Source organism: Elephas maximus, chromosome 6 (assembly GCF_024166365.1).
Source record: "Elephas maximus indicus isolate mEleMax1 chromosome 6, mEleMax1 primary haplotype, whole genome shotgun sequence".
Classification (NCBI taxonomy): domain Eukaryota; kingdom Metazoa; phylum Chordata; class Mammalia; order Proboscidea; family Elephantidae; genus Elephas; species Elephas maximus.
The window spans coordinates 46157392-46184384 of record NC_064824.1 but is presented as its reverse complement, the minus strand read 5'-3'; the positions used below and the strand labels follow the sequence as shown (position 1 = coordinate 46184384).

General features: G+C 40.1%; 1 protein-coding gene across 5 annotated transcripts in view; it reads right to left on the bottom strand.

The window, feature by feature from the left end:
• Nucleotides 1-26993, bottom strand: part of LYPD6B (LY6/PLAUR domain containing 6B) — a 232434-nt gene that overhangs the window by 6728 nt on the left and 198713 nt on the right. For all 5 annotated transcript variants that reach the window (XM_049887167.1, XM_049887169.1, XM_049887171.1 and 2 more), the window contains 2 exons: nt 7154-7306; nt 1410-1508 (listed from right to left, as the gene is read on the bottom strand). In XM_049887167.1, the coding sequence (XP_049743124.1) occupies nt 1410-1508; nt 7154-7268 (214 nt within the window). In that variant the 5' untranslated portion in view covers nt 7269-7306. The remainder of the gene's footprint in view (nt 1-1409; nt 1509-7153; nt 7307-26993) is intronic.

Genomic DNA, 26993 nt, shown 5'->3' with positions numbered 1-26993 from the left:
AACAGAGTAGAACTGCCCCATAGGGCTTCCAAGGCTGTAATCTTTGTGGAAGCAGACTGCAACATCTTTCTCCTGAGGAGCTGCTGGTCAGTTCCAACTGCCGACCTTTTGGTTAGCATCTGAGCGCTTAAACACTTGCACCACCAGGGCTCCTCATTTATCTGGAATAGGCAAGGAATATTCCAAGCAGAATATTCCACTGCTCTAAAAAAAGTGGTATAGAAATTTCTAAAAGAAGGTAACAGTAGACCAAAACTGGTAACCTCTAACTCTGAAAGGGTTTTGTTTGCTTATTGTTTGTTTTTTCTTGGGCTTTCACATTTGAAAATCTAAACAAAGTATACCCTAAAATCTGAAGAGCCTGAGCCTCCTCATAAAGCTAAGTAGAGTTTTTAATTCCATGTCATCCATCAGCATATCATATTTCCTTTACCTCCAAGTTTTCTAAACACGAAATCTGCAACTTCTCTTTTCTTCTACTCCAACCACCCTAGGCCAAGTTATCATCTTCTCCTGCCTGAAGACAATGGTTATTTTCCACTTGGTGTCACCTTCTACTCACCTCCAACAATCCATTCTCTACACAGCAACCAGGGTAATCTTTTTAAAACACAAGTAGCGCCATATGCTCCCTAGCTTAGAACCTTCTATTACCTTCCCATTACATTTACAATGAAATCCAAACTCTTGATCAAAAAAAGAAGATCCTGTGTTCCAGTTCTTGCCTCAATCTCAGACCCTTTCTCCATCTCACACTAAGCCTCAGCGGACAGCCTCGTTCCAGATTCCTGAACAGACTAAGTCTGTTCTTGTCTCTTGAAGACTTTGTGTTTGTTGTTCCCCCCTTTCTGGTATGCTCTTCCTACAGATCTCTGCAGGGCTGGCTTGTTTGGGTCGTTCAAGTCTTAGTTCAAAGGCCATCTTCTAAGAGAAGATTTCCCTGACACCTAATCAAAGGCATCCATTCATGCTGATAACAAATATTTACTGAATGCCTAAAATGGGCCAGGAGCTAGATAGGCATTGGGGATACATCAGTGAAGTAAACAAACTAAAGCCTTCCTTTCCTTTAGCCAGTAAGTATGACTTCTCTAGAGGTATCATTAAGCATTTCTGAAATTCTTAGAATGCCTTAGCCAACACTGTGGTCTATTTGTTCTCCCTAGTAAATGCCATTTAAGACATTCTTCCTCAAGACACACAAAACTACAAATTGAGGCTGTGCCATCAGTTTCTAAGTTCTCCTAGTATAGTCTGACATCTGGATAGTCTTGTAAAGAAAACCTCTGGATCCCTGTCACACATCATCAGCCTTTTGGCATGTTAACCCTATTAGTAGGCATCTCTGCTCAGGGCAAACCTAAATGAAGTGGGATCATGAAACAAATGATCAAACTCAGCACACTTACTTTGTGGACACCATTTATCTTCTGCCCATCGATTGCAGTTGTAATTATCTCCTGCATTTTCACAGGTAAAACACTTGAAGCTGTTTGGAAATGGTGTTGCTTTAAAGAAAAGTGTGAGGTGAAACATTAAGGTTAAAAAAGACAAAATTTTCAAACATCAAATATGGCACAACACTGGCAACTTTATTAGATCAAACAAAATTCACAAGTCATCAATCATCCTTAGAGTCTCTTTCTAGGGAGCTGGGATTTATCCACCAGACTTCAAGCATTTTCTTTATTCCCTTTTCTTTAAATATCTCCCCTATAAAGTTCCACTGTAGAGTAATGAATGGGGGCAGTAGTGGTTCAGTGGTAGAATTCCTGTCCTCCATGCAGGAGACCTGCAGTTTGATGCCCAGCCAATGCACCCCATGCACAGCCACCACTTGTCTGTCAGTGGAGGCTTACGTGTTGCTATGATGGTGAATGGGTTTCAGCAGAGCTTCCAGACTAAGACAGACTAGGAAGAAAGGCCTGATGATGTACTTCTGAAAATCAGCCAATGAAAACCTTATGGAGCACAACCACCCTATCCCCAACTGATTATGAGGATGGCGCAGGACTGAGCAGCATTTCCTTCCATTGTGCATGGGGCCGCCTTGAGTCAGGGCCCAGCTCGATGGCAGCTAATAACAGAGTAATGAAAACGATTCCACAAGCCACTATGAAAGGTTCATGGTATCATTCTAATTTATAATTTGGGAATAAGTGAGAGATGAGGGTATGGATAATGGGTGGTGGCTGTAGTAGAATCAGTAATTTCATTCATGGTATAGTATCATCCCTGAAAAAAAACTGGACTCAAATTAGTCTGAGTTCGAATTCTGCCCTTGCCACTAATTACTTGTGAGATTTTTTTTTTTTTAGCTTCTAGAAAATGATAATTATGAAGATCCCCATGACTTGCAGGGATGGAATAAGGATTAAAGAGGTAACTGCAACAAAAATATCTAGCAGAGTCCCTGGCATATCAAGTCATGCTGGTTTCCATTCACATCCACTTATTACAGCTACATTTGTGTGTGTGTGTGTGTGTGCATGTGTATTGGGAATTTTATTTTTTTATTAATATTTTTCATTTATTTTATTGTACTTTTAGACGAAGGTTTACAGAACAAACTGGTTTCTCATTAAACAGTACACATTGTTTTATGACATGGCTAACAACCCCATGACATGTCAATACTCTCCCTTCTTGACCGTGGGTTCCCTATTACCAGCTTTCCTGTCCCTCCTGCCTTCTAGTCCTTGCCCCTGGGCTGGTGTGCCCCTTTAGTCTCATTTAGTCTTAGGGGACTGTCCAATCTTTGGCTGAAGGATGAACCTCAGTAGTGACCTCATTACTGACGTAAAAGGGTGTCTGGGGGCCATACTCTTGGGGTTTCTCCAGTCTCTGTCAAGTCAGTAAGTCTGGTCTTTTTCTGAGTTAGAATTTTGTTCTACATTTTTCTCCAGCTCTGTCTGGGACCCTCTATTGTGAGCCCTGTCAGAGCAGTCAGTGGTGGTAGCTGGGCACCATTTAGTTGAAGTGGACTCAGTCTCGTGGAGGCCATGGTAGACATGGTACACTAGTCCCTTGAACTGATCTTTCCCTTGTATATTTAGTTTTCTTCATTCTTTCTTGCTCCCGAAGTGGTGAGATCAGTGTAGTATCTTAGTTGGGCTCTCACAGGCTTTTAAGACCCCAGACGCTACTCACCAAAGTAGAATGCAGAGCATTTTCTTTATAAACCATGTTATGCCAATTGAGCTAGATGTTCTCTGAGACCATGGTCTCCAGCAATTCGGTCCCTCAGGGAGTCCGGGTATGTCTGTACAGCTTCCATGACCTTGCCTTGTACAAGTTGTGCTGGCTTCCCCAGTATTGTGTACTGTCTTACCCTTCACCAAAGTTACCACTTATCCACTGTCTAGTGTTTTTCCATCCGTACCTCTCCCCTCCCTTGTAACCATCAAAGATTGTTTCTTTTTGTGTGTAAACCTTTTCATGAGTTTTTACAGTAGTGGTCTCATACAATATTTGCCCTTTTATGATTGGCTTATTTCATTCAACATAATGCCCTCTAGATTCATCCATGTTATGAGATGCTTTGCAGATTCATCATTGTTCTTTATTATTGCATAGTACTCCATTGTGTTTATGTAAGACGGTTTGTTTATCCATTCATCTGCTGATGGGCACCTAGGTTGTTTCCATCTTTTCGCTACTGTGGACAATGCTGCAATGAACATGGGTGTACATATGTCTATTCATGTGATGGCTCTTATTTCTCTAAGATATATTCCTGGGAGTGGGATTGCTGGGTCACATGGTGTCATGGATTGAATTGTGCCCCCCCACCCCAATATGTGTCAATTTGGTTAGGCCATGATTCCCAGTGTTGTGTAGTTGTCCTCCATTTTGTGATTTTCCTATGTGTTATAAATCATAATCTCTGCCTGTGGTTAAAGAGGATTAGGGTGGGACGTTAACACCCTTGCTCAGATCACATCCCTGATCCAATGTAAAGGGAGTTTCCCTGGGGTGTGGCCTGCACCACCTTTTATCTTACAAGATATAAAAGGAAAGGGAGGCAAGGGGAGAGTTGGGGACCTCATACCACCAAGAAAGCAGTGCTGGGGGCAGAATGCACCCTTTGAACCCACAGTTCCTGCGCAGAGAAGCTCCTAGTCCAGGGGAAGATAGATGACAAGGACCTTACTCCAGAGCTGACAGAGGGACAAAACCTTCCCCTAGAGCTGATGCACCGAATTTGGACTTCTAGCCTACTATAATAAATAATTTTATGACTGTGAGAAAACAAATTTCTCTTTGTTAAAGGCATTCAACTTGTGGTATTTCTGTTATAACAACACTAGGTAACTACAACATATGGTATTTCTCTTTCTAGCTTTCTAAGGAAGCGCCATATCATTTTCCAAAATGGTTGTATAATTTTGCATTCCCATTAAACCCACTGCCATCAAGTTGATTCCAGCTCACAGCGACCCTAGGGGACAGAGTACAACTGTCCCATAGAGTTTCCAAGGAGCACCTGGTGGATTTGAACTGCCAGCCTTTTGGTTAGCAGCAGTAGCACTTGACCACTAGCCACCAGGGTTTCCAGTGTCCTACCAGCAGTGCATAAGAATTCCAATCTCCTCGCAGCCTCTCCTACATTTGTTATTTCCTGTTTTTCTGATTTGTGCCAGTAATGCTGGGGTGAGATGGTATCTCACCGTGGTTTTGATTTGCATTTCTCTAATGGCTAGTGATTGTAAGCATTTCCTCATGTGTCTGTTGCATGCCTGAATGTCTTCTTTGGTGAAATGTCTGTTCATTTCCTTTGCCCATTTTTAAACTGGATTATTTGTCATTTCCATTACAGCTACATAGAACCTTAAATAAGTACTCTCATTTGACATACGTCAATTATCACGATACTAGACCTTGACCAGGAATGTAACATTTAATATAAGGTGGATAGTAATACTTAGGCCCTTACACTCAGGCCCAAAGTGTTAAGGGAGGAAGGAATTTTTGGTTGCTGGCAGTCTGGATTGAGAGCACTAGCATGTCCTTTGTCTTTATGCCATCTTTTTGCTTTGTAATTTGTTATTTTAATGGGCGAGAAGTCAAAAGTAATTGGACATTTCTGTATGGACCAGAATATAAAGCCTGTATAAAACTTTCAAGGCTTTCATTTTTGGAGCAAGAAACAAACAAGGATCAAGGTGTACCCCAAGTTATCCTAGGAATCTGACCAGAAGTTGTGGTAAAAATTAGAAAGCAGTATATTTTTCAGTTCCAGCATAAGAAATATGTTGTTGTTGTTGTACACCGCCGAGTCGACTCCGAGTCATAGCAACACTGTAGGACAGAGTACACCTGCCCCATAGTGATTCCTAGGCTGTAATCTTTACAGAAGATCTCCAGGTCTTTCCTTCTGTGGATCTGCTGGTGGGTTCAAACCGCCAACCTTTTAGTTAGCAGCTGAGCACTTAACCAGCATGCCACCATATCGACACATAAAACAAGAACAAAATATCAAAACATCAACAATAGCAAAATATCAAAAACTAAAGTTTTGAAGACATGCAAATATATTTCAGTTTTGCCTATGCATAAAAGTGGATCAGGTGGAGAAGGCAGGGAGGGCGGAATCCATTTTTACCTTTAAATCAGTACAGTTTAAAAGATACTAATACTCAATGCTGGTAAGTGAATGGTTAAACTACAAATTGGCAAAACCTTTTTGCTTTATTAATTCTAATTCCAGGAATCTATCCTAAGGTTATTAACAAACTGAAGAGAAAAATAATTTTAAAAAGATTTCCAATGAAGTGTTATTTGCTTGTGAGAAATATATATATGGCTACTCTAAGTATGGAGAAACGGTTAAATAAGCTACAGAGCAACCATGTCATTAAAAAAAAAAAAGGAAGTTAAAAGTTTACAGAGCAAATTACATTCCCATTTGATGGTTTGTACATGAAGTGTTTCATGGACTTAGTTTCATTTCCCACAATGTATCAGCACTATCCCTATTTCTATTTTCACCTGGGTTCCCCATTTCCTTTTATCCTGATTTTCTGCCCCTTCCTGCCATCTCATTTTTGCTTTTGATCTCGTATAATTGCTTGTTCTAAGGAGCACGTTCCTCTCCTGTGTTATTGTTTATCTTATGGGCTTGCCCTGGTGGTGAAGTGGTTAAGAACTCAGCTGCTAACCAAACAGTCAGCAGTTTCAATCTACCAGCCACTCCTCGGAAACCCTATGCGGAAGTTCTACTCTCTCCTATAGGGTTGCTATGAATTGAAACAGATTTGGTTTGGTTTATTGCTTGCCTGGAACGTGGTCTCCAAGAATGGCTTCAGTTCCAGGTCAGAAGGGTGTCATAGGACCATAGCCTCAGGGGTTCCTCCAGTCTCTGTCAGACCAGTAAATCTGGTCTTTTTTGTGAATTTGATTTTTGTGTCCTACATTTTTCTTCTTCTGCTCTGTCTGGGACCCTCTGTTGTGATCCTAGTCAGAGCTGTCAGTGTAGTCAGGCACCATGTAGTTCTTCTGGTCTCAGGGTCGTGTAGGCTGTGGTTCATGTGGTCCATGAGTCCCTTGGACTAATTGCTCCCTTGAGTCTTTGGTTTTCTTCACTCTCCTTTGCTCCAGATGGAAAGAAACCAATAGATGTATCTTAGATGGCCACTCACAAGCTTTTAAGAGCCCAGACGCTACTAGGACGCAGAACATTGTCTTTTATTATTTTTGCATAATATAACAAAAATTCAGGTAATATTCTCCTCCAAATGTCAAACATAGCAATCTGTTTTCAAAATTGTTAATTGCCCTTTGAAAGAATTAGTGTATAATTTATGCAGAAGCTTACTACAAGTAATGTCCTTCTGTAATGAAGAGATCAACAAAGAACACTGGATTTTCTCTGCATGGCTTTTCTAAGCCATGATTAGGGACAGTGTTCAAATTTTTTTAAAAAAACAAGATCTCTTTTAAGACGTTAACAGGAAGTCGAACATTTTAAAGAAATGGAGAAAATTTCTGTCACTACATATTTCCCTTACAGAAGTAATGAAGATTGTCTGTTTTTTTCTAGGTATAAACCAAAGGCTCCAGGAAAAGGCAAAATCCCCACAGGTGAAAACAGGGGCTTCCAACAGGTGCTCTGCCCCCACAGTGATGAGCTGAGATGGCAATGGCTACTTACGGTCAAGAGGAGGCCTCACATTATAGAAGTTGATGTTCTTGGCAAATGCCCAGTTTTCTGAGAAGAGAAAGATCTGGATCACTGCTACGGCTAGGGCATGGCAGAGGTGCAGCATTATGATCTTGTATATTGGAAAGTCCGGAACTCATGTGTCTACAATGAAAAGAGAGACTGCTTGAGCTTATTTGTATTTCCCACATCAACAGGAGTAGGTTTTGCTTCTCTGTAGAAAGCTCAGTTATTCAGATATATTCAACCATCTCCCTGTTTTGTAGGGCCAGACCCTGGACGTAAACTGCATTAATTCTGATGAGGTGAAAGTTAAGCAATCATTGCCTTCTACTGGTCAGGCTTCTGTCTTAGTCAGCTGAGTTTCAGCTGGGCATTCAATGGCCTTTGGGGTTCAGGAAGAACAAGCAGCCAGCACTGACCTGGCTGCACCCTGTTCTGTCACTGTGTGAGGCTACCTGATTTACTTTGTGCTGAATCGCCTGGTCTTTTAAATCAACCATGGTCTGAGGCATGTTCAGCTGAAGTTACTGGACCACATATCTGTCAATCCCATTCCCTGAGTTAACATTTGTATTTGATAAATTCTGTAACTCTTTCAAAACCTGAAAGAAAACAATACAAGTTGGAGCAGCAGGAAAGACAGTGGATACAAAGACAACCAGCTGGAGAAACTAAACCTCCTGTTCCCAGGGCACACAGGCACTAAGAAGAAAAACCACAGTGAAGGTGAATGCCAACCCCACTTGTTTCTGTCACACTGGGTGCAAAAAGAAGCTGCCAGGCACTTCTAGAGGAAGTAGAACAAAAGCTGTTTGAAAAGTTAGAAACCATATAATTCTAGTCCTGCTCCACAAATACTACTCACTGCTTTCAGAGACTTTAACAAAGTAGGCAGGACTGAACCCAATGAAACAGACATGCACATAGCACTGAGTAGAAGATATCACATCTTAAGCCCCACAGGGAGCCCTGGTGGCTCATTGGTTAAAAACTTGGCTGCTAACTAAAAGGTCTGCAGTTCAAATCCACCAGCCGCTCTTTGGAAACCCTATAGTACAGTTTTACTCTGTCATACATGGTCACTAAGATTCAGAATCGACTTGATGGCAATGGGGTTTGGTTTTTTTTGGAAGCCCTATGGGTCCTGCCTTTAAGAAGTGAACCTAGGTAGTAGCAAAAAAAATCTTTAGAAAAGATGCTCAAAGCCTATAGTATCACTACCAACAGGTCCTATTGACAAGGGGGTGTGGGGAGGCAACAGTATCCCACTCAGAGTGCAAGGGCTTTGATTCATGTCCTGTCTCTGCCATTTATTAGCTGCCTGACCTTGGACAAGCTCTTTAAACTCTATTAACCTCAATTTCCTCATCTGAAAAGTGGCGTAATAACGCCTGCCCTGTCCACAATTTTGGGCGATTGTGAGCACCAAATAGAGGCTCAGCTCAGGTCAGGATCACACAGGATTGTGTATGTAAAAGCACTCATAATAAAGGTTCTGTGAAAATGTTGGAATATGAGAATTCAGTAATATTGGTTGAACTCTTTTTCTTCTTGCTGAGTCAACTGATCTCAGTGGATTTATAGAGAATTTTTCAAAGAGAGAAGGTTTGATCTCTGCCTATATGAGCATAATCCTTTATATGGACATTTTATTTGAAGCCAGGGTAATAATATGTGGGTTCTAAGGATTTTACTTCCCCCTCTTGTGTGTGAGTATATTGCTTTTGCCTGTGTGGCTAATAATACAAAACTATGGCTCACCTACCTTAGATACTTCATTGAGAAAGACCAGTCACTAGAAAAGGATATGTTTGGTAGAGGGTCAGTGAAAATGAGGAAAAACCTCAATGAGATGGCGTGAGAGCCACAACAATGGACTCAAACACCCCAGCCATCATGAAAATAGTGCAGAACTGGGCGACTTTTTCTTCTGTTATACATAAGGTCACTGTTATGGATATGTCCCCCCAAAATATGTGTATAAATCCTAACCTCTATGCCTGTGGTTATAACCCCATTTGGGAATGAGCTATCTTTGGTATGTTAATGAGTCAGGATTAGTATAGGATGTATCTTGAGTCAATCTCTTTTGAGATATAAAAGCAATTAAACAAGAGAACAGAGAGAGAGAGAGATGGGGTAAGATAGATGCCAAGACACATGGAGATCTCCAAGGAAGTAGGAGGAAGAAGCTGAAGAGACAGGACCTTCCTCAGAGCCAACAGAGAAAGTCTTCCTCTGGAGCCAGTGCTCTGAATTTTGACTTCTAGCCTCCTAAACTGTGAGAAAAGAAACTTCTATTGTTAAAGCCATCCACTTGTGTTATTTATGTTACAGCAGAACTAGATAACTAAGACAGTCACCATGAGTCAGAGATGAAGCAAAAGCAACTAACAACAACAATGGAGATGGAACATACTACCTGACAAAGAACAGTTTGGTAGACAGAGCACTGGCTTGAGAGAAAATGGTTAAATAAATGATCTTCCATTTTCTTCCCCTCTGCAGTAGCCAAGGAAATCCTGGTCGTGTAGTGGTTAAGTGCTATGGCTGCTAACCAAGAGGTCAGCAGTTCAAATCCACCAGGCACTCCTGGGAAACTCTATGGGGCAGTTCTACTCTGTCCTATAGGGTCACTATGAGTTGGAGTCGACTTGACAGCAACGGGTTTTAACAGGGCAGTAGCCAAACATCACATCATCCCTTGAGATATACTAGGGTTTTTGCCACTGACAGTACTGACTGAGTTCCTAAGGACATATTCCATGTTAAAAACAAAACCTAAAGAGTAAATTTGAAAAACTGCAGTGCTAAACTTTTAACACTGCATTTCAGCTCAGCGCAGAATCAGCCTGGTGATATGTAAAAATATATCTAATTCTGTCCCAGTTCATTTTAGAAACTGAGGTTGACCTTTCAGAATAATCACATTTCTAAATTCTAACCTTATGCTCTTTCTGAAGAAATGGATGTTGGGCAAACTATATGATTCCTCACAGACAAGTGGTTTTACTGATATAAATTCTTCTATTTCTTTCTCTGAGTTGTACTGCTATGTAGTCATTATGAACCTGTAGCGAAGTAACAATATCCCTTCCTTACGCCGTGAGGACCCTTTGAATGGAGGAGATGAATCCCTTTTTTACAAACCTCCGAATGAATGTGTTCCAACAGGAATCCCCAAGCTTCCAGTATTTTGGAGATTACCTATGATTACAGGTTTCAGGGTTGCATTGTCTACATTAAAATCCCGTTTGCCTCACTAAGCAACTGTGGGGCCTCAGACAAGTTGTTTGAGCTGTCCGTGACTCAGTTTCCCCACCTGTAGAGCAGGAACAATGACAGTGCCTACCTCATAGTGCAGAAGTAAGGGCTGAATGACACAATGCATACAAAGCAGTCAGCAGAGTGCTGAGCACCCAGTTAAAGCTGTATTTACTGAGCACTTTCTATTAGGTGGAAACCCTGGTGGTATAGTAGTTAAGAGCTATGGCTACTAACCAAAAGGTCGGCAGTTTGAATCCACCAGGTACTCCCTGGAGTTCTACCCTGTCCTATAGGGTCACTATGATTTGGAATCTACTTGATGGCAGTGGGTTTGGGTTTTTTTTTTGTTTGTTTGTTTCTATTAGGTAGTTTTTTTTTTTTTTTTTTTTTTTTTTTAGGTAGTAGAGCCTGGGCTCAAATCCCTGCTTCCAAACCTCCTATCTGTATAGACTTGTGCAAGTTCCTCAACCTTCATGTACCACAATTTTTGCATCTATAAAATGGGGATAATAATGATACCTACCTTACAGGGTTGTAGAAATTAAATTAGTGAAGACATAAGCAATTGAACTATTCAGTTAACTATGTGCTGGACATTTTACTAATTCTTACTAAGCAATCACTTACTATGATGAACAAATCCCCAACCAGTTTGGAATCACAAGTCATAACCCCTGGTTGTCCTCATGTAATGTCAACCCATTGCCACTGAGTCGATTCCGACTCATAGCCACCCAACAGGAAACCCACAGGGTTTCCAAGGAGTGGCTGGTGGATTTGAACTGCCAGCCTTTTGGTTAGCAGCCTAGCTCTTAACCACTGAGTCCACTTGTTGATTCAACACGTCGTTATGACACCTACTATGTAACAGACATTTTTTATCACTAAATCCTTAACAAGGCCTTTGCTCTCATGTAGTCTGCATTTTAGAGGGAGAAGACAGGCAATAAATCAGAAAACAAAACAAAATTGCAGACAGTCATAAGGTCTATGAAGGAAATACAATAAGGTGATATGCTAGAGAGTAGGAGGAGCTACTTTAGATATATTATGGCCCCCATACACCTCTCTGAGGAGGTGACATCTGAACAGGTAAATTCAATGATGAGAAGAAAACAGCCAAGTACAGAATCAAGGGGGAAAGCAACCAAGCCCATAAGGTGACAAGATGATTGCCTGGTTGGGCGAACTCAGAAATCCTGAGGGGGGAGAAATATGAAGGTAGTCAGTGGGGCCAGCTCATGCAGGAACTTAACAACCTCTGGTGAGGATTTGGGATCCAGCAAAAAAATCAAGAAACTGTTTAATTTTAGATGTTCTATTTTTGAAAAATACCAGGAATGCTTTGTCTCTGTAGAGTTAATCAGTCCCAATTCCTACTCTTATTTCTAGCTCCTGGAATAAAGGCATATGTAATAGGGAATATGAGGAATATGGAATTTAGATACACCACAAAGGTTTCTCTGAATGCACAAATGAATGGATGACAGACAATTTAAAAATAACTGAAAGAACAACAAACCCAAGGGTCTAATTGGTTTTTGGATCTCTCCTTTCCTCAAAAACCACTGCGGGGAACAGAGTTATCATCACCATTTTACAACTGAGGGAACTGAGTTTCAGAGACAATATATGTAAAAATCCTAGCACACTGCCTGGCATATAGTATCTCCTCAAAAAATTTCGAAGTAGCTTATTCTAGCCTATTGCCATGGATTGAACTGTGCCCCTCAAAAATATCTGTGAACTTGGCTAGGTTATGATTCCCAGTATTACGTGACAGTTCACCATTTTGTCATCTCTTGTGATTTTCCTATGTGTTGTAATTTCTGTCTCTAGGGTGTTAATGAGATGGAATTAGTGGCAGTTATGTTAATGAAACAGGACTCAATCTACAAGATTAGGTTGTGTCTTAAGCCAAACTCTTTTGAGGTATAAAAGACAACGGCAAGCAGAGAGACATGGAGACCGCACACCACCAAGAAAGCAGCACCAGGAGCAGAGCACGCCCTTTGGAGCGCGGGTTCCTGCATGGAGAAACTCCTCAACCGGGGAAGATTGATGACAAGGACCTTCCCCAACAGCCAACAGAGAGAGAAAGCCTGGAGCTGATACCCTGAATTTGGACTTCTAGCATCTTAGACAGTGGGAGAATAAATTTCCCTTTATTAAAGCCATCCATTTGTGGTATTTCTGTTTTAACAGCACTAGATAACTAAGACACTTACTAAACTTAAAAACTGGTAAATAGTGAACCAAAAGAATACTACTTCCATATAGACCAAACGTATATACATAGGATATTCCATTTTCATTTTAACTAAAACACCATAGCCTTAGTCTATCAAAATTCTCGAAAACTGCAAAGGTTTTACCTGTCAAATGATGTAAGTGATAGATAAAAATGTCTTATATTTCTGGAGCATGCTTTATAACCTATTACCATGATACTGCTTTCCCCCCAAGCACCTATATCTATCTCTATTTTTCAGTGTATAGGTTTGCATTAACATGACCGTTTATTTTTCAAAACCAAAAGACAACAGGATAATGAAAAAGTAAATGACTAACTAGAGTATCTGAGAGTTGTTTTACATTTAGAATCATTTCACAGAGACACTGAATGAAAAATTATCTACTGAGACTTTGCTGAGTAGGCTGTCATTGCAGAACAAGGTTAGTGTGGAGCTTGGGTTTTGCTCTAGAAGAAAAAAAAATCTTTAATACAAGTTCAACTAAACCATTCTGGTACATTCTCCAAGGCCATCACAAAGGACAGTGCTCTTCACATGGGGGAAGAGATGAGCTCCCTGAAGTTACCTGCAAAACTGTGCGCCTCTACATATTTTCCCCCTGGCGGAGTAACTCACAGGAATATAAGACACACATACATACAGGTTAAGAATGTTGGTTTGGTGTTTCAGAATATCACTATGATTCAGCTTCCTGTGACTTCGAAGTTTTCATATTTTGAAACAAAGAGATAAAGTTCCACATATATTGAGGGATCTGGTCCACCTCCCTAAAACTCAGAGATAGCTCAAAACACCCCTCTCCAGACCGAACTCATTACCTCCATAGGGTCACTGACTTGATGCTACCTAACAATAACAACACCTGTTCAGAAACCCCTCACCTATGGTGCTAGTCCTCTCTTTGAAAGGTGTATTAATACTTGTTCATGAATGCAATTTGCTTCTCTTCCAGGAGATGGAAGGGATGTTTGCAAGGCATATTTGTAGGGATGCAGTAGGGACAGACATCTTGCAGGCGTTCCAAAAAATGGCAGGTGTCCAGATTTGTAAATTTAGGAAACCCCACCTTAAACTTTGTACCACTGCTGCCCAGAGTAAAGGACCTGCATGGCACATGGTCTAACAGCATGACTACCTCTCAGGTCTGAGTCATAGTAATTAACTCATCCCACACGTGGCATTTGACACTTCTATGGAAAATGTGGAAGGTTGATGGGGGCCTTTGAGAAGTGGCATATCCTTGAGATCATGAACTCTTTTGAGGTAGGAAAATGACCTACATCATTTTCATGTTCTCTAGGACTACACTAAGCACGCAGTAGATATTCAATCAACGCTTTTTGGAATAGAACTGACATTGTTAGCTATAACCTAGAAGTAGCATCTTTCTTAGCAAGTAAGACAAATGTTATGGGCAACAGAGAGTTGACAGGGTATCCAAAGATGATAAAGAAATGATGGAAGGTGATTTGAAAAAGAAGAGACTAAACAGAGATGGTAACTATTGACACTTCTTGCACAACTGCTAAAAATGAGTCAGCAAGCACAAGGCCAACTTCAAATGCCAACAACACTAATGAAGTAGGTTATTTAAGGGAAACAGCCCTACTGAGTCCAACATGCCTATCAACACTCACATTCATACCTTCCTGCAAGCATCACTTATCCCACAGTAAGACACTTTAATGAGAGACTTTAATAAGCCTGGCTTCCCTTGTTAAAAAAAAAAAGCAAAGTGGAAATTCAAAATGAGTGCTGAAATTTTACTGAGAAAAAATGGAACACATGAAAGCACTCCTCTCAAAAGGGGAAATATGTCAGAACACTAAAGATGGGCAAACTTCTTCCCAATTTTCCAAAAAAGAAAAAGCTAACAGTCGTGAAATGAAAGTTAATATTCAGAAAATTCCTATATATAATTTGGGATAGCTTAAAGAAAACCACAGCACTCACTAGAATCTAACCTGAGTCATAAAGACCACTGACAGTAAAGCAAACCAATTTTTTTTTTTAGTAACCAGTCTTTTTTTTTTTTTAATTTGCAATCTACTAAGCCTATAAAAAAGAAAATTGGTATTGATATAAGTAGAATTTACCAGACAGTTGTAAGATTTCCATTATACTGTGAGTGATATGATAAGATGGTAACAATAGAGATGGGTGAATATGGAATAAATGACTGCGCCTGGAGTATGGTTGATGAGTGGATTGACCTCAGTGGTGGGGAGAGCTGGTTGGTTCTTGCATTCCAAACATGTATTCTACAGGAGGCTTTTTCATGAGGGTCTGCAGGGAGTAAAGGTTCTAAGTTCTTTATTTCTCTCTCACTTTAACTATCAAATGACATCTTGTTTATGGAATTTTCCATTATTTTCCCCAACATTTAGAGGCATCCCATTGTCTACCAGCATGTACTATTGCTTTTGAGACATGTGCTATCAATCTGATTATTGTTTCTTTGAGGGTAATCTGTTGATTCATGTCTTTACTTCTCAACTTTTATCTCTTATGTTGCTTCTAATCCTGTTATCCCTAACCTCCCTTCTTGAATGCTTAGTAGTCATATTACTTATTTTTTATCTTTTTAATGCTCTGGGCTGCACCCTGAAGATTTCCTCAGTGCTTTCTTCCAATTCTTCTTTCAGATATATATACTCCATTAACTCATTTATTCATTTTTTATTTCAATTATCTTAGTTTTCATATCTAAGAATTCAACTTATGAATGAGTGCTCTTCTATCTCCTTAAAATAAGTACATATTAAAAATAACCAAGCAGCTGTGAAATAAGAATACATACATTTAATACTTTAAAAGTTTTAAGTCCTTTTTAGATTGTTCCATTATTTATAATTCTCAGATGTGAATTCTCCATTAGTTTGGTTCTATGGAATGTATTTCAGGTCAGTATACTTTCATATATATTTTAAATTTTAGCCACTTTATCTTTCAAGAGTATTTTCTGGGGTGCATGGACTCTGAATCAGGCCTTACCCTAAGATTTCTGAACACAGTATATATTGTAAACTGGCTATGGCTCAGAGATGTGGATTCTAGACCTATCTGGATATCATTACCATCCATAGCAAGGGTTGTGCTGCTTGTTTCTGGCTATTACGGACAGTGCAGTGGACAGTGTGGACAATGTTTGGACAATGGAGGTAATCTGATCCCCATTAAATTTATGAAGAGTATTTTTAGGTCTTACGTAGGATCTCTGTTCTAGTTCCTTTCCTTGCATGGGGACTGACGATTCAGTTCCTACTCTTACCTGGGCATTCAGAGCCCAGCTTCTTTGGCTTCAGCTCCTAACTACTTGGATAGGTTCTTTTTCTATTTCTGGTACATGAACAGTTCCTTTTTTAAGTTTAGATATGAATTCTTTTAATTTTAAAAATATTTAATCTAGCATTTTCACATGTCTAAAGCAGAACGAGGAGAGAATTTTAGCTTATGCTCAATCCATTAACCTGATCTAAATATCTAAAATTTCCATGGAGTATCACAGATTTTACTCTTGGATAACAACATTTAATAGGGAAAAATAGAGTTATGATTCAACCTTTAATTACAGCTTATCAAAATCTTGAAAGTAGCAAGATTATAAATCATACACTTATAGCAGGTACTATGGTAAGCACTTGGTATACAGTGGTGACTAAGAGAGATGCTATCCCTGGGCTCTCATAAACTACTGAGATCAAAAACTTAAATGAGCCACTGATGATAGGTGACTGCTAATCATTAATACAGTCATCTCCAATAGGAGAAAAAACAATAGGCTTTAGAGTCAGAAAGACATATAATAAAACTCTGGTTCTACAATTACTAACCTGGTAACCATACAGTTAAGAAATATTGCCCCCATTTACCAATAAAACTGAGGCTTAGAGACTTGTAGGTAAATATTCTAAGTAATTATGTGGATCAAGTACAACTACATAGATGATGTATCTTTTACTTTGATGGCATTCAAGAAATGTTAGGTGCCTCTTTTCCCCAATTCTTCCTTCTTCCCCCTTCTTCAAACATCGTTAGTAGGAGAACAGAGACCAGATCAAGGGAGATAATTGTCCAATTTTATTCTATAACTAAATAGAGGCCAGATCAAGGTATATAATTGTCTAATTTTATTCTATAATAGCTGGATCTGGTACACATTGTTGAGTCATATGTATAACTTCTTAAGACGGTTCGGAAATTCTCTCTACTGCAATCAAGTTGGAAGTTGGAATAAATGACCACCAACGTCCCTTCCACTTCTAGGATTCTAGGATTTTTACAGTAGGAGAGTAATAAAGAATTCCATTTATGCCATAAAAAATCATAAATATAATGCAGCGTCCCCATATTTCAGATTCTTGCCTTGCTGTTTTAAAGAATACAAACTAAAAAAAAAAAAAATTTTCCATCAAACACAGGATCAAAAACTCACAGAAATGAGTATCTCATTCCTAAGCATAATGGCATAAATCTTGCAATGTAAAAGACAGAAGTTTTCCACAATGAGATATCACCTTGCCTCTACAAGAATGGCAAAGATCAAAAAAAAAAAAAAAAAAGGAAGACAACAGGTGTTGTCAAGGTTGTAAGAAACTGGAACCCTCACCCATTGCTCATGGGTATATAAAATGGTACTGCCACTGTACAAAATAGTTTGGTAGTTCCTCAAAAAGTTGAACACAGAACTACCATATGACCCAGCAATCCCAATCCTAGAAGCAAAGGCAAGAATACAAACAGAAACCTGTACACCAATGTTCACTGGACAGCTTTTCACAATAGCCAAAATGTATAAACAACCAAAATGTCCATCGACAGATGAATGGATAGACAAAATGTAGTATATACACACAATAGAATACTACTCAGCCATAAAGAGAAATGAAGTCTGGATGTGTGCCACAACACAAATGAACCCTGAAAACACCATGCTGAGTGAAATAAATCAGTTGCAGAAGGACAAATACCATATGATCTCATTTACATGAAATACGCAAATATATAGAAAACAAAGATTATTAGTGGTTACTAGGGGTGGTAAGGAAGGAGAAAGGGGAAATTTTTGCTTAGTGGGTGCCATGTATTGAATTGTGTCCCCCCAAAATATGTGTCAACTTGGTTAGGCCATGATTCCCAGTATTGTGTGGTTGTCATCCATTTTGTGATTGTAATTTTCCTATATGTTGTAAATCTTAATCTCTGCCTGTGGTTAATGAGGCAAGATTAGATTATGTTAAAGAGGATTAGGGTAGAATGTAACACCTTTACCCAAGTCATATCCCTGATCCAATGTAAAGGGAGTTTCCCTGTGGTGTGGCCTGCACCACCTTTTATCTCTCAAGAGATAAAAGGAAAGGGAAGTGAGCAGATTTGGAGACCTTATACCAGCAAGAAAGCAGTGGTGGGAGCAGAGTGTATCCTTTGGACCCAGGATTCCTGCACAGAAAAGCTCCTAGCCCAAGGGAAGACTGATGAGAAGGGCTTTCCTCCAGAGCGAACAGACAGAGAAAGTCTTTCTCTGGAGCTGATGCCCTAAATCTGGACTCGTAGTCTTCTAGACTGTGAGAGAATCAATTCCTCTTTGTTAAAGCCATCCACGTGTGGTATTTGTTATAGCAGCACTAGATAACCAAGACAGTGGGCACTGAGTTAATGTTTATGCTGGGAGAATGATTCACAAAAGGGTAACAAGAACGGTTGTACAACATGAAGAACGTAATCAATGTCACTGAACTAGACATGCAGAATTTGTTGAGTTGGTGTATATTGTGTTATGTATATATTCATCACAAAAAAAAGACAGTTTACCTTCTACATGCAAGCTGATAAAACATAATGTCTAAAACAATACTAATATTAAATAATTTCACTACAAATCAATTTTAAATTTAATCATGCATTAGTGGGAGGCCTGTAAGTAATATGATTTGGGTGGAGAAAGTCTAATTAATTTTAAAAACATCTTTTTAAATGTGATTCAAATTTTAAGAAAAAGCTTTAAAAAAAAAAAAAAAAAACTTCCAAAATGATAGCTTTTCAGCTACACTTTTGTCAAAGACCTGATTTTACATCTTTTTTTGAGAAGGCATTTATGACATAGGAAGGGTAAGGTGCAAAGAATTCTACATGAGCAAGATAAAAAAGCTTAGCTGTTCAGGAGTTGAAAACTGGACTTTTTTTTTTTTAAAGCAAGATTGATTTGTTGTGTTTTATTGAACTACTCAGCCAAATGTGCTAACTGATTAAACTTGAGAGTATCCTTCACATAGATGAAATAGTTTTTACCCAGGCTGCTTCCATAGATGATTTTTAAGAGGCTTAGATATATAAGTCACTTATGCATTAAAAAAAAAAATCACTGCTATGGAGTTTATTCCTACTCATGGTGACCCCAAGTGTCACAGAGTAGAGCTGCTCCATGGGGTTTTCTTGTCTATAATCTTTATGGAATCAGGTCATCAGGCCCTTCTTCCATGGCACCACTGGATGGATTCAAACCACCAACCTTTGGGTTAGTAATTAAGTGCAAAGCATTTGTGCTACCCAGGGGTCTTCACTTATGTATTAAACCAAACCCAGTGCCATCGAGTTGATTCCAACTCATAGTGACTCTATAGGACAGAGTAGAACTACCCCATCGGGTTTCCAAGGCTGTAAATCTTTACAGAAGCAGACTGCCACATCTTTCTCCTGCAGAGTGGCTGGTGGGTTTGAATCGCCAACCCTTCAGGTAGCAGCTGAGTGCTTAACCATTGTGCCACCAGGGTTCCTTTCACTTATACATTAAGGGCTTCAAAATGCCATGTAAAAACCATATTGAATGAGAGGAGAGAGTATTTCACCTCCTCCATGAATGGTGTTCCTCTGCTTATGTGTTACCTTTGCTCTGTGCTTTCCAGAAACCCAGGGAGACACAGAGGGACACATAATTCTCATTATTTTATGAAAGGAAACTCTTTCCTGATACTTAATTCTCAAATTAATAGGCCCTCTGCATTATCATACAGAGGGCACAAAAAATACAAGGATAATGCCTGACATTTGTTTTGGAGAGCTTTGATGGACCCTTCCTTTGGCCATTTCTTTAAAAAAGCCAAGGCCATGATAGTAAAATGTAGCTCTATGGCGGTATGTCTGCTGTCAGATAGGAAAATGGGAAATAATTTTTTTTCTTTTCTCTGGGGGAGGGGTGCCTTTAAATTCGAGAGAAAGACATAACTGGACAGAAATTCTGCAGAAGAGTTGCAGGCACGCAGGTGTTTGGTGCCATTAATGAGCAGGCCCATTGGCAGAACCGTAGGGATATAAACCAAAGGGCAACATAGGCTGGGCACGGGAGACATTGCTTTTATGTTCCCATCCTTGCTTGTTTTACAAAACACATTTAATAACAAATTGAAGCTCTCATAACAGAAATTGAGGCTGAAGTGTGTGCCAGCTGGCTAAGGGTCCATTACTTTACATTTGTTGAGTGAGGGAGTGTCATCCCAAGGACGCAGACTCTAATAGACGGCATAACTCAGGTGAGAGACCTTAGTACCCAGGGTCACTCGGCTAGTACTTTTGACTCTGTTTAGTCTCAGCTGACATAGAAAAATGACCATAAAGTGTTCATATAGGTGTGATTTTCATTTGAATATATATATATTTGAGTTTAAGAGAATGTATCAAAGCAGAAATTTTTAACAATAAGTTCATTTGGATATATGTGTTCGTACAATGTATGGGTGTGTATACACATTCATATACATGTATGTACGTGTGTATATACACACACACACAGAATTCTAGGGATACTTTTATAACCTGGCATACAGCACTTAATCAAAATGAATTGATTGCTTAAGCGCTAACCATGTGCCAGGTTGTAACAATGTCCCTAGAACTGTTTAAAAGTCTGTATTGCCAATCATGCCAGCTGCTTTCAGTAACCAGTTATCTTTCAATTGGGAAAGCTTTAGGATGAAGAACTGTTTGTTACTACATATTTGTCCTGTCTTCATTCACTCTTGGGTGGTGCCAATGGTTAATGTGCTCATCCACTAACCAAAAGGTTGGAGGTTCATGCGCACCCAGAGGTGCCCTAGAAGAATGGCCTGGCGGTCCACATCTGAAAAATCAGCCACTAAAAACCCTACGGAGCACAGGTCTGCTCTGATACGCATGGAGTTGCCAGGAGTTGGAATCAACTCCATGGCAACTGGGGGGAAAAAAGGGTTTATGTCATTGTTTATGTTTACGTTTACGTCATTGTTTACAGAGCCCCATTTTTTTTTCTCACTAGCTCAAACTTATTCTTGATTCTACATCTAAAAGCATTTATCACAAAAGTAAAGGATATGTTGTTTGTAGGTATCATTTTGAAACAGGAGGGCATTAAAAAACCCACCAAAACTGCTGTGGTAAAAGAATATTGTGCTGACTTTTGCAGAGTCACAAAATCCAGAACAGATTATTCAAGGAACTCTCCGGAAGCTGACAAGCTTATAAAAGCAATCCTAATAAAAAATTTCTGTATTCTGCATATATAATAAAGTAACAGCGTGTCACCTGCTCTATAAATTGTCACTACTACCACTTGGAGCAGAAGGAAATGTACATATATAAAGATATATGTGTGCATAATTTCACACACCCAGAGGAAACTGAAAAATTACGTGCATTAAACAGTGTTTTAATTGCAACATGAAAAATGACATTTAAGCGACAGTTCACGATCCCACAAGGATAAAGTTGTGTAAATGCTGCCTAGTATAACAGGGAAGGAACGGCCTTCAGGGGCACTTAGGCCTGGGTACGAATTCTGGCTCTGTCACTTGCTGGCTCTACAACCTCTAGCAGGAAATTCTATTGCCCTGAGACTCAGTTTCCCTATCAGTAAAATAGAGATATTACGTACTTATTTTGCAGAGAGTTGCTGTAGGAATTAAACGAGAATAAGTCCCTGCCTGTTACTGTAGTTATTGCCAAATTATTAAATCAATTAGAAAGATAAATGAAAAGATTTACTGTTCTTCTATGGATTACCATACTGACCGATCTCATTAAGATCATGCAATATCTGAGAAGATTTAACACTCAAATTTGATATTCATATTCTCAGGTCCCACATTCTATGATTATGTGAGTAAGTATATATGTAAGAAGGATGTGAAATTTCTCCAAAGACCTATTTTAAGAAAACCACTCTAGAATATCTTGTCGTTATTAGTTGCTATGGAGTTGATTCCGACTCACGGTGACCCCATGTGTACAGAGGAGAACTGCTCTACAGGATTTTCAAGGCAGTGACTTTTCAGAAGCAGATTGACAGGCCTTAGTACTGAGGCATCTCTGGGTGGGTTTGAACCACTAACCTTTCGGTTAATAGTCCAGCACTTAAACAATAACAATATGCCTGGGAACAATATTTAGGCCTCACCAGAGCATTTTCATTTATCTGATTTCTGATAAAGCTATATTCCTTCTCTATAAATAATAGCCAGTAGTCCCTACAACTTTTGCTTTAAAAAAGCAGTAGGCTTTGTGCTTTCACATTGTCATTGCCTTGTACTTCCCATTCTTCTCTGAAGACCCAGTTCAAGTATCTCTCATTCATGAAGGCTTCTGGTGTCTACTCCAGCCCATGGGTTAGTCTTGACCCTGCAAAAAGCTTAGCATGTGTTTGGGGACATAAGACTCTGTCCTTTCCTGCACTGGCCTGGGCAGGGGCAAGCTCTAGTCCATGCTCAGAAACTGACTGAAGGTCTCTAAGGGATTACATACCTCTCCTACTTGCAGGCATCACCAATAATGAAAATGACTTTTCATCTTCTCCACCTAAAGAACTGCCATTTCCATTCTGATCATTCATTTAGATTTTAAGTGGAGATTATGTGAGATACTCCATTTTCAACAACTCAAGGTCTGTCCAATAATGGCCCTGTTCAACACACACTATGTTGGGACCTTAAATATGCTTCAGAAACATGATCTTCACAAGCTATCCTAGTAGGGTGAAAGGGAAGCTAATTCTGCTGGCCTTTCACCTTTTGCCCCTCTGCCCACCCTTCACCCCTCTCTACCCTGCTCTGTGCCCCGGAAAGCCGAGCTATAAAGCCCATTCTCAAGGTTCCCTTTTGCAGTGGCTCCAGTTTGGTCTGGCCAATGGCAGGTACTGGCCATTGGAGGGTGGGAGGAGTAATCGGGGTATTCATTCCCCTGACTCTTTCCTTGCCAGGTGGCCATCGCATTCCACAGGTCCTGTTAGGTAGCTAGCTCCAGGGTTCTGGTAGTTGTTTTCTCCCCTCATCCTTTAGACCTATGGGGCAGAAATGGTTCTTCTGGGTTGCTAACTCTAGAGCTGGGCTTTGATTCCATTCAACTCTCTGCTGAAAATTTGCATTTCCACCCCCAGATATACTGAATCAGAATCTACTTTTTAACAAGATCCCCAAGTGACTGTTATGCAAATTCTCAGTAAGGGGTCGAACTGGAAATAACCAATTTGATGCCCTGCTCTAGAGTCTAGTACTATCCCTTGTTGATTTCCCTAAAACTAGCCCACACTTTTAAAAACAGTCTCTTCATTAACTCCCTCAAATAACTCCAGTCTGAGCATGCCATCTGGTTACTGCCAGGATCCTGGCAGAGGCCTGATTAGCCCTAGTCTTGAAACACCAGGAAAGGAGCAACTCTGGACAAAGGTGTCAAGGCTTATTATTTAAAGCAACAACAAAATAACAACTGCAGTCAAGTTGACTCTGACAAATGGTGACCCCAAGTCTTAGAATAGAACTGCACTTCACAGTGCAGTTTTTGGAAGTAGGTCACCAGGCCTTTCCTCCAAGGTGCCTCTGGGTAGATTTGAACCTCCAACCTTTTGGCTAGCAGCCAAGTGCATTAGTTGTTTGCACCACCCAGGGACTCTAATTGTTAGAGCAGAGCTATTATAGGAACAGCTGCAATGATTAAACAGTAGCCTCTTTACCAGTAAAGGTTAGCAGCAAGTGGTTAACATTTCTTAGGTTATATCAAAAGACAAACAAAAAAACCATACCCATTACCATGGAGTAAATTCCAACTCATAGTGGCCCTACACAACAAAGTAGAACTGCCCCTACAGGGTTTCTAAGGAGCTGCTGGTGGATTCAAACTGCTGACCTCTTGCTTATCAGCCAAGCTCTTAACCACTGCACTACCAGAGCTCCTCTTAGCCTGCTGACTCACCACCTTTAAGTCTGACTCAGCAACCTTAGGTTATAGGAAATTCCAAATATAGGATTTATACTACAAACCAATCATGGTAAGAATGAAGATTTTACAAAGAAAATAAAACTATAATATCAGAAAATAAATTTGGCTGAAGCAACAATATTTTTTACTTTCATGCAAATATCACAACCCCACCAAAATTCAGCTTTTTCTGCTGCCACCATCACTGAAGAACATTACTACATATGCAAAGAGAGATGAGCAAGATTCTTGAACTTTAATAAAAGAGCTGAAAAAAAGTCACATTTATTGTTATGGAAAAGTACTGAGGCCCACTGAAGTTTTATTATATTCAGCGCTATCCCCTCTTAATGTATTATAGAATCTATAAATATCTGCAGAGGATGTAAGTTTATATGAACTTAATAAATTCACTTAAAACTGGAATCACACGTTAATTCAGGGGCGCTTTGCCTAAGATTTTGTATTTCAAGAACCACAGGAGCTTTGTTCTTCACAATGGGTTTCTCACATAATTAAGGACCTTCTCCCGAATTGCCCTCTGGTTATTCTTCTGGTTTCCTCACTTTTCCCTAGTCACAAACCTTCCCACTGGGATAATGGTCTCAGTAACCTCATTTGCTAAGGGAAGCCCTTTACTTCACCTTCCAAAGTTATTCATACCCTCCTTTCTTAATTAATATTCTTTCCTCCTCCTCCTCGCTTCCACTCCCTGCTACCCTCACTGAAGGACACCTGAAAGGAGGGGGGGAGGAAGTAAAAAAGTTCAGCTTGAAATGTACATCGAGATCTCATCCATATTCTATACCAATTTCCAGACCATAAAACTCCTTGCTGGCAGAGAAAGTGTTCTATAATAATGCCTAAAACAGTCCTCTTTACGTTGTGCTTAACGTATAGCACACCTTGAATGTACTCTTTAAAATGGTGGCATGTAAAAACAGAAGTCAAGGAGGCCCAAGGGGGATTCTTCTCATTTTTATCCCTTAGTGATTTGTAATGGATGCAAAGAGCCTCTTCACTAAAAGCATCTACCACAGAAGACTGGCTGAGGGAGTTGTTAAGGGTAGTGCCTGGAAGGTGAGGAAACTGAGGAGGCAACAGTGACCCTATTGATCAGATTATCCACAATACGCCACAGAGTGGAGCCCACTGTACTTGATGATCAGGATATACCCACTGATGGCAAAGATGATCGCCTAGTCTACGGATTCACAATTCTGGGCTGCTGGCTTCCACTATGGGGAATAACCACTCCAGCAGCCTGCACAGTGCCTGCACTTCAGGGTTTATCCCTCCTTGCTTAACCTCCTTCCCACCCACCCCACCCCTCATCCTCCAGCCTACCATGGCTGCTTGTTACAGTTTGGACGGAATAGGAACTTGCTAAATAATCATAGAATAAATGCTTGAATAAGGTAGACTTCATTCATTTATTCAGTTTGCAAAGTCCAATCCCTCGACTCTGTGGCTGATCGGTTTCCATTTAGCCTTTGGTGACCGGCCTTTGGGCAGCAAGCACTTACCCCAATTCATGGGCTGTAAAGCCTCAGGTGAGCACATTCCCTAAAACCACATGATTCATCGTCGAAGAATTTTCCCATCTGAAACTAATTAATCCCTGTGAGGTAAGTGCTGTGTGATCATGCCCAGGTTATAAGGGGGGAATTGGGGATGAGGAGGTTATAGGCTGTGGCAAGGTTATTAAGGGTGTCTGCAGGGGAATGAAGTCATCATACAGTAATCCCAGGCTCTGTCTCTCCACCCACTCAGAATCCAGACCTTTCCACCATGCCTGGACCGCATTATTCTCTGGGCTTTTATGAAGGTGTAGACAGAACCTAGCAGACAGGAGCATTTCAGAGAAAAAAGAAATTACAGTAAAACCTGTGTAAGCCAGAAACCTATCAGAGAAGGAAAACTCAGGTATTTTCCACTAATAGAGAGCAACAGAAAAGTGGTAAGACTACATCCGGTCAAAGGTGGAAAACTTGTGAGGCTGGGAAAGATAAGGCAGTCCCGCTGAGTTCTGACTCTCACAGGTTTCACTGTATTATGATTAGCACCTGCTAAGCACTTCAGATTTCCTTCCCACAATAACTTGGTATTAGAAGTCACCTCTCTCAGATCTTTTCCAGTAAACAAATATATGTTGTTAGGTAGATTTAGTATTGTCTCCAAAAAAGAAGACTGAGAATGATAAATCTTCATCTGTCTTCCTGCGAAGCACTTAACAAGGGTCACTCTTGCACCTTCAGAGGCACAAGCCAGTGCAAAGGCAGCTTTGGGGTTCAGGGTCACCACTTGTCCAAGCCTGCAAACTGCCCACAGCAGAATGACAACATTCACCTCGTTAAAACAGTTCCCCCAGGACCTTGCTGCTCTGTAGCACACTTTGTGTCTCTGACTGGTTCTCCGGGACACAGCAAATATTTCAATATTCTAACCTTGCTGAAAAGAACAATGGAGAAGCTTTCAGCATCCAAACTTTGTCCTTTTTCCTTGGTGGTTTGTCTTCCTTCACCCACCTCCCTGATCAGGACCCGCTCAAAGTTTTAGGCTTTACGTTCTGCTCTATTACCTTCCTCGGGGTCCCTGGGTGGTGCAGACAGTTAATGTGTTTGGCTGCTAATCCAAAGGTTGGAAGTTCAAGTCCACGTAGAGGGGCCTCAGAAGAAAGGCCTGGTGATCAACTTCCAAAAAATCAGTCACTAAAAATCCTATGGAGCAGAGTTGTATTCTGAAACACACATGGGGTCACCAGTACTAAATCGACCTTACAGAATTGACTCAACAGGAACTGGTGTTTGGTTATTACCTTCCTTAGGGACCACATTTGCTTTCATACTTTTAACTGCCATTCCTATATTGCCAATTTCTGAATCATTAGTCTGATCCCTAACCTGAGGAGGCTCGATTGTAAACTGAAATTTTCTGCCAATTTTATATCACATTGGTTGGAGTAGATGACTTACTATTTCATTTGGGTAATGACTAGTCCTAACAGACATTAAAACACCCCTTAAAGCTTCAAAAATTCAGTAGTCTAGCTTATGAATAGACAGACAAGTGGGACACAATAGGAAGTC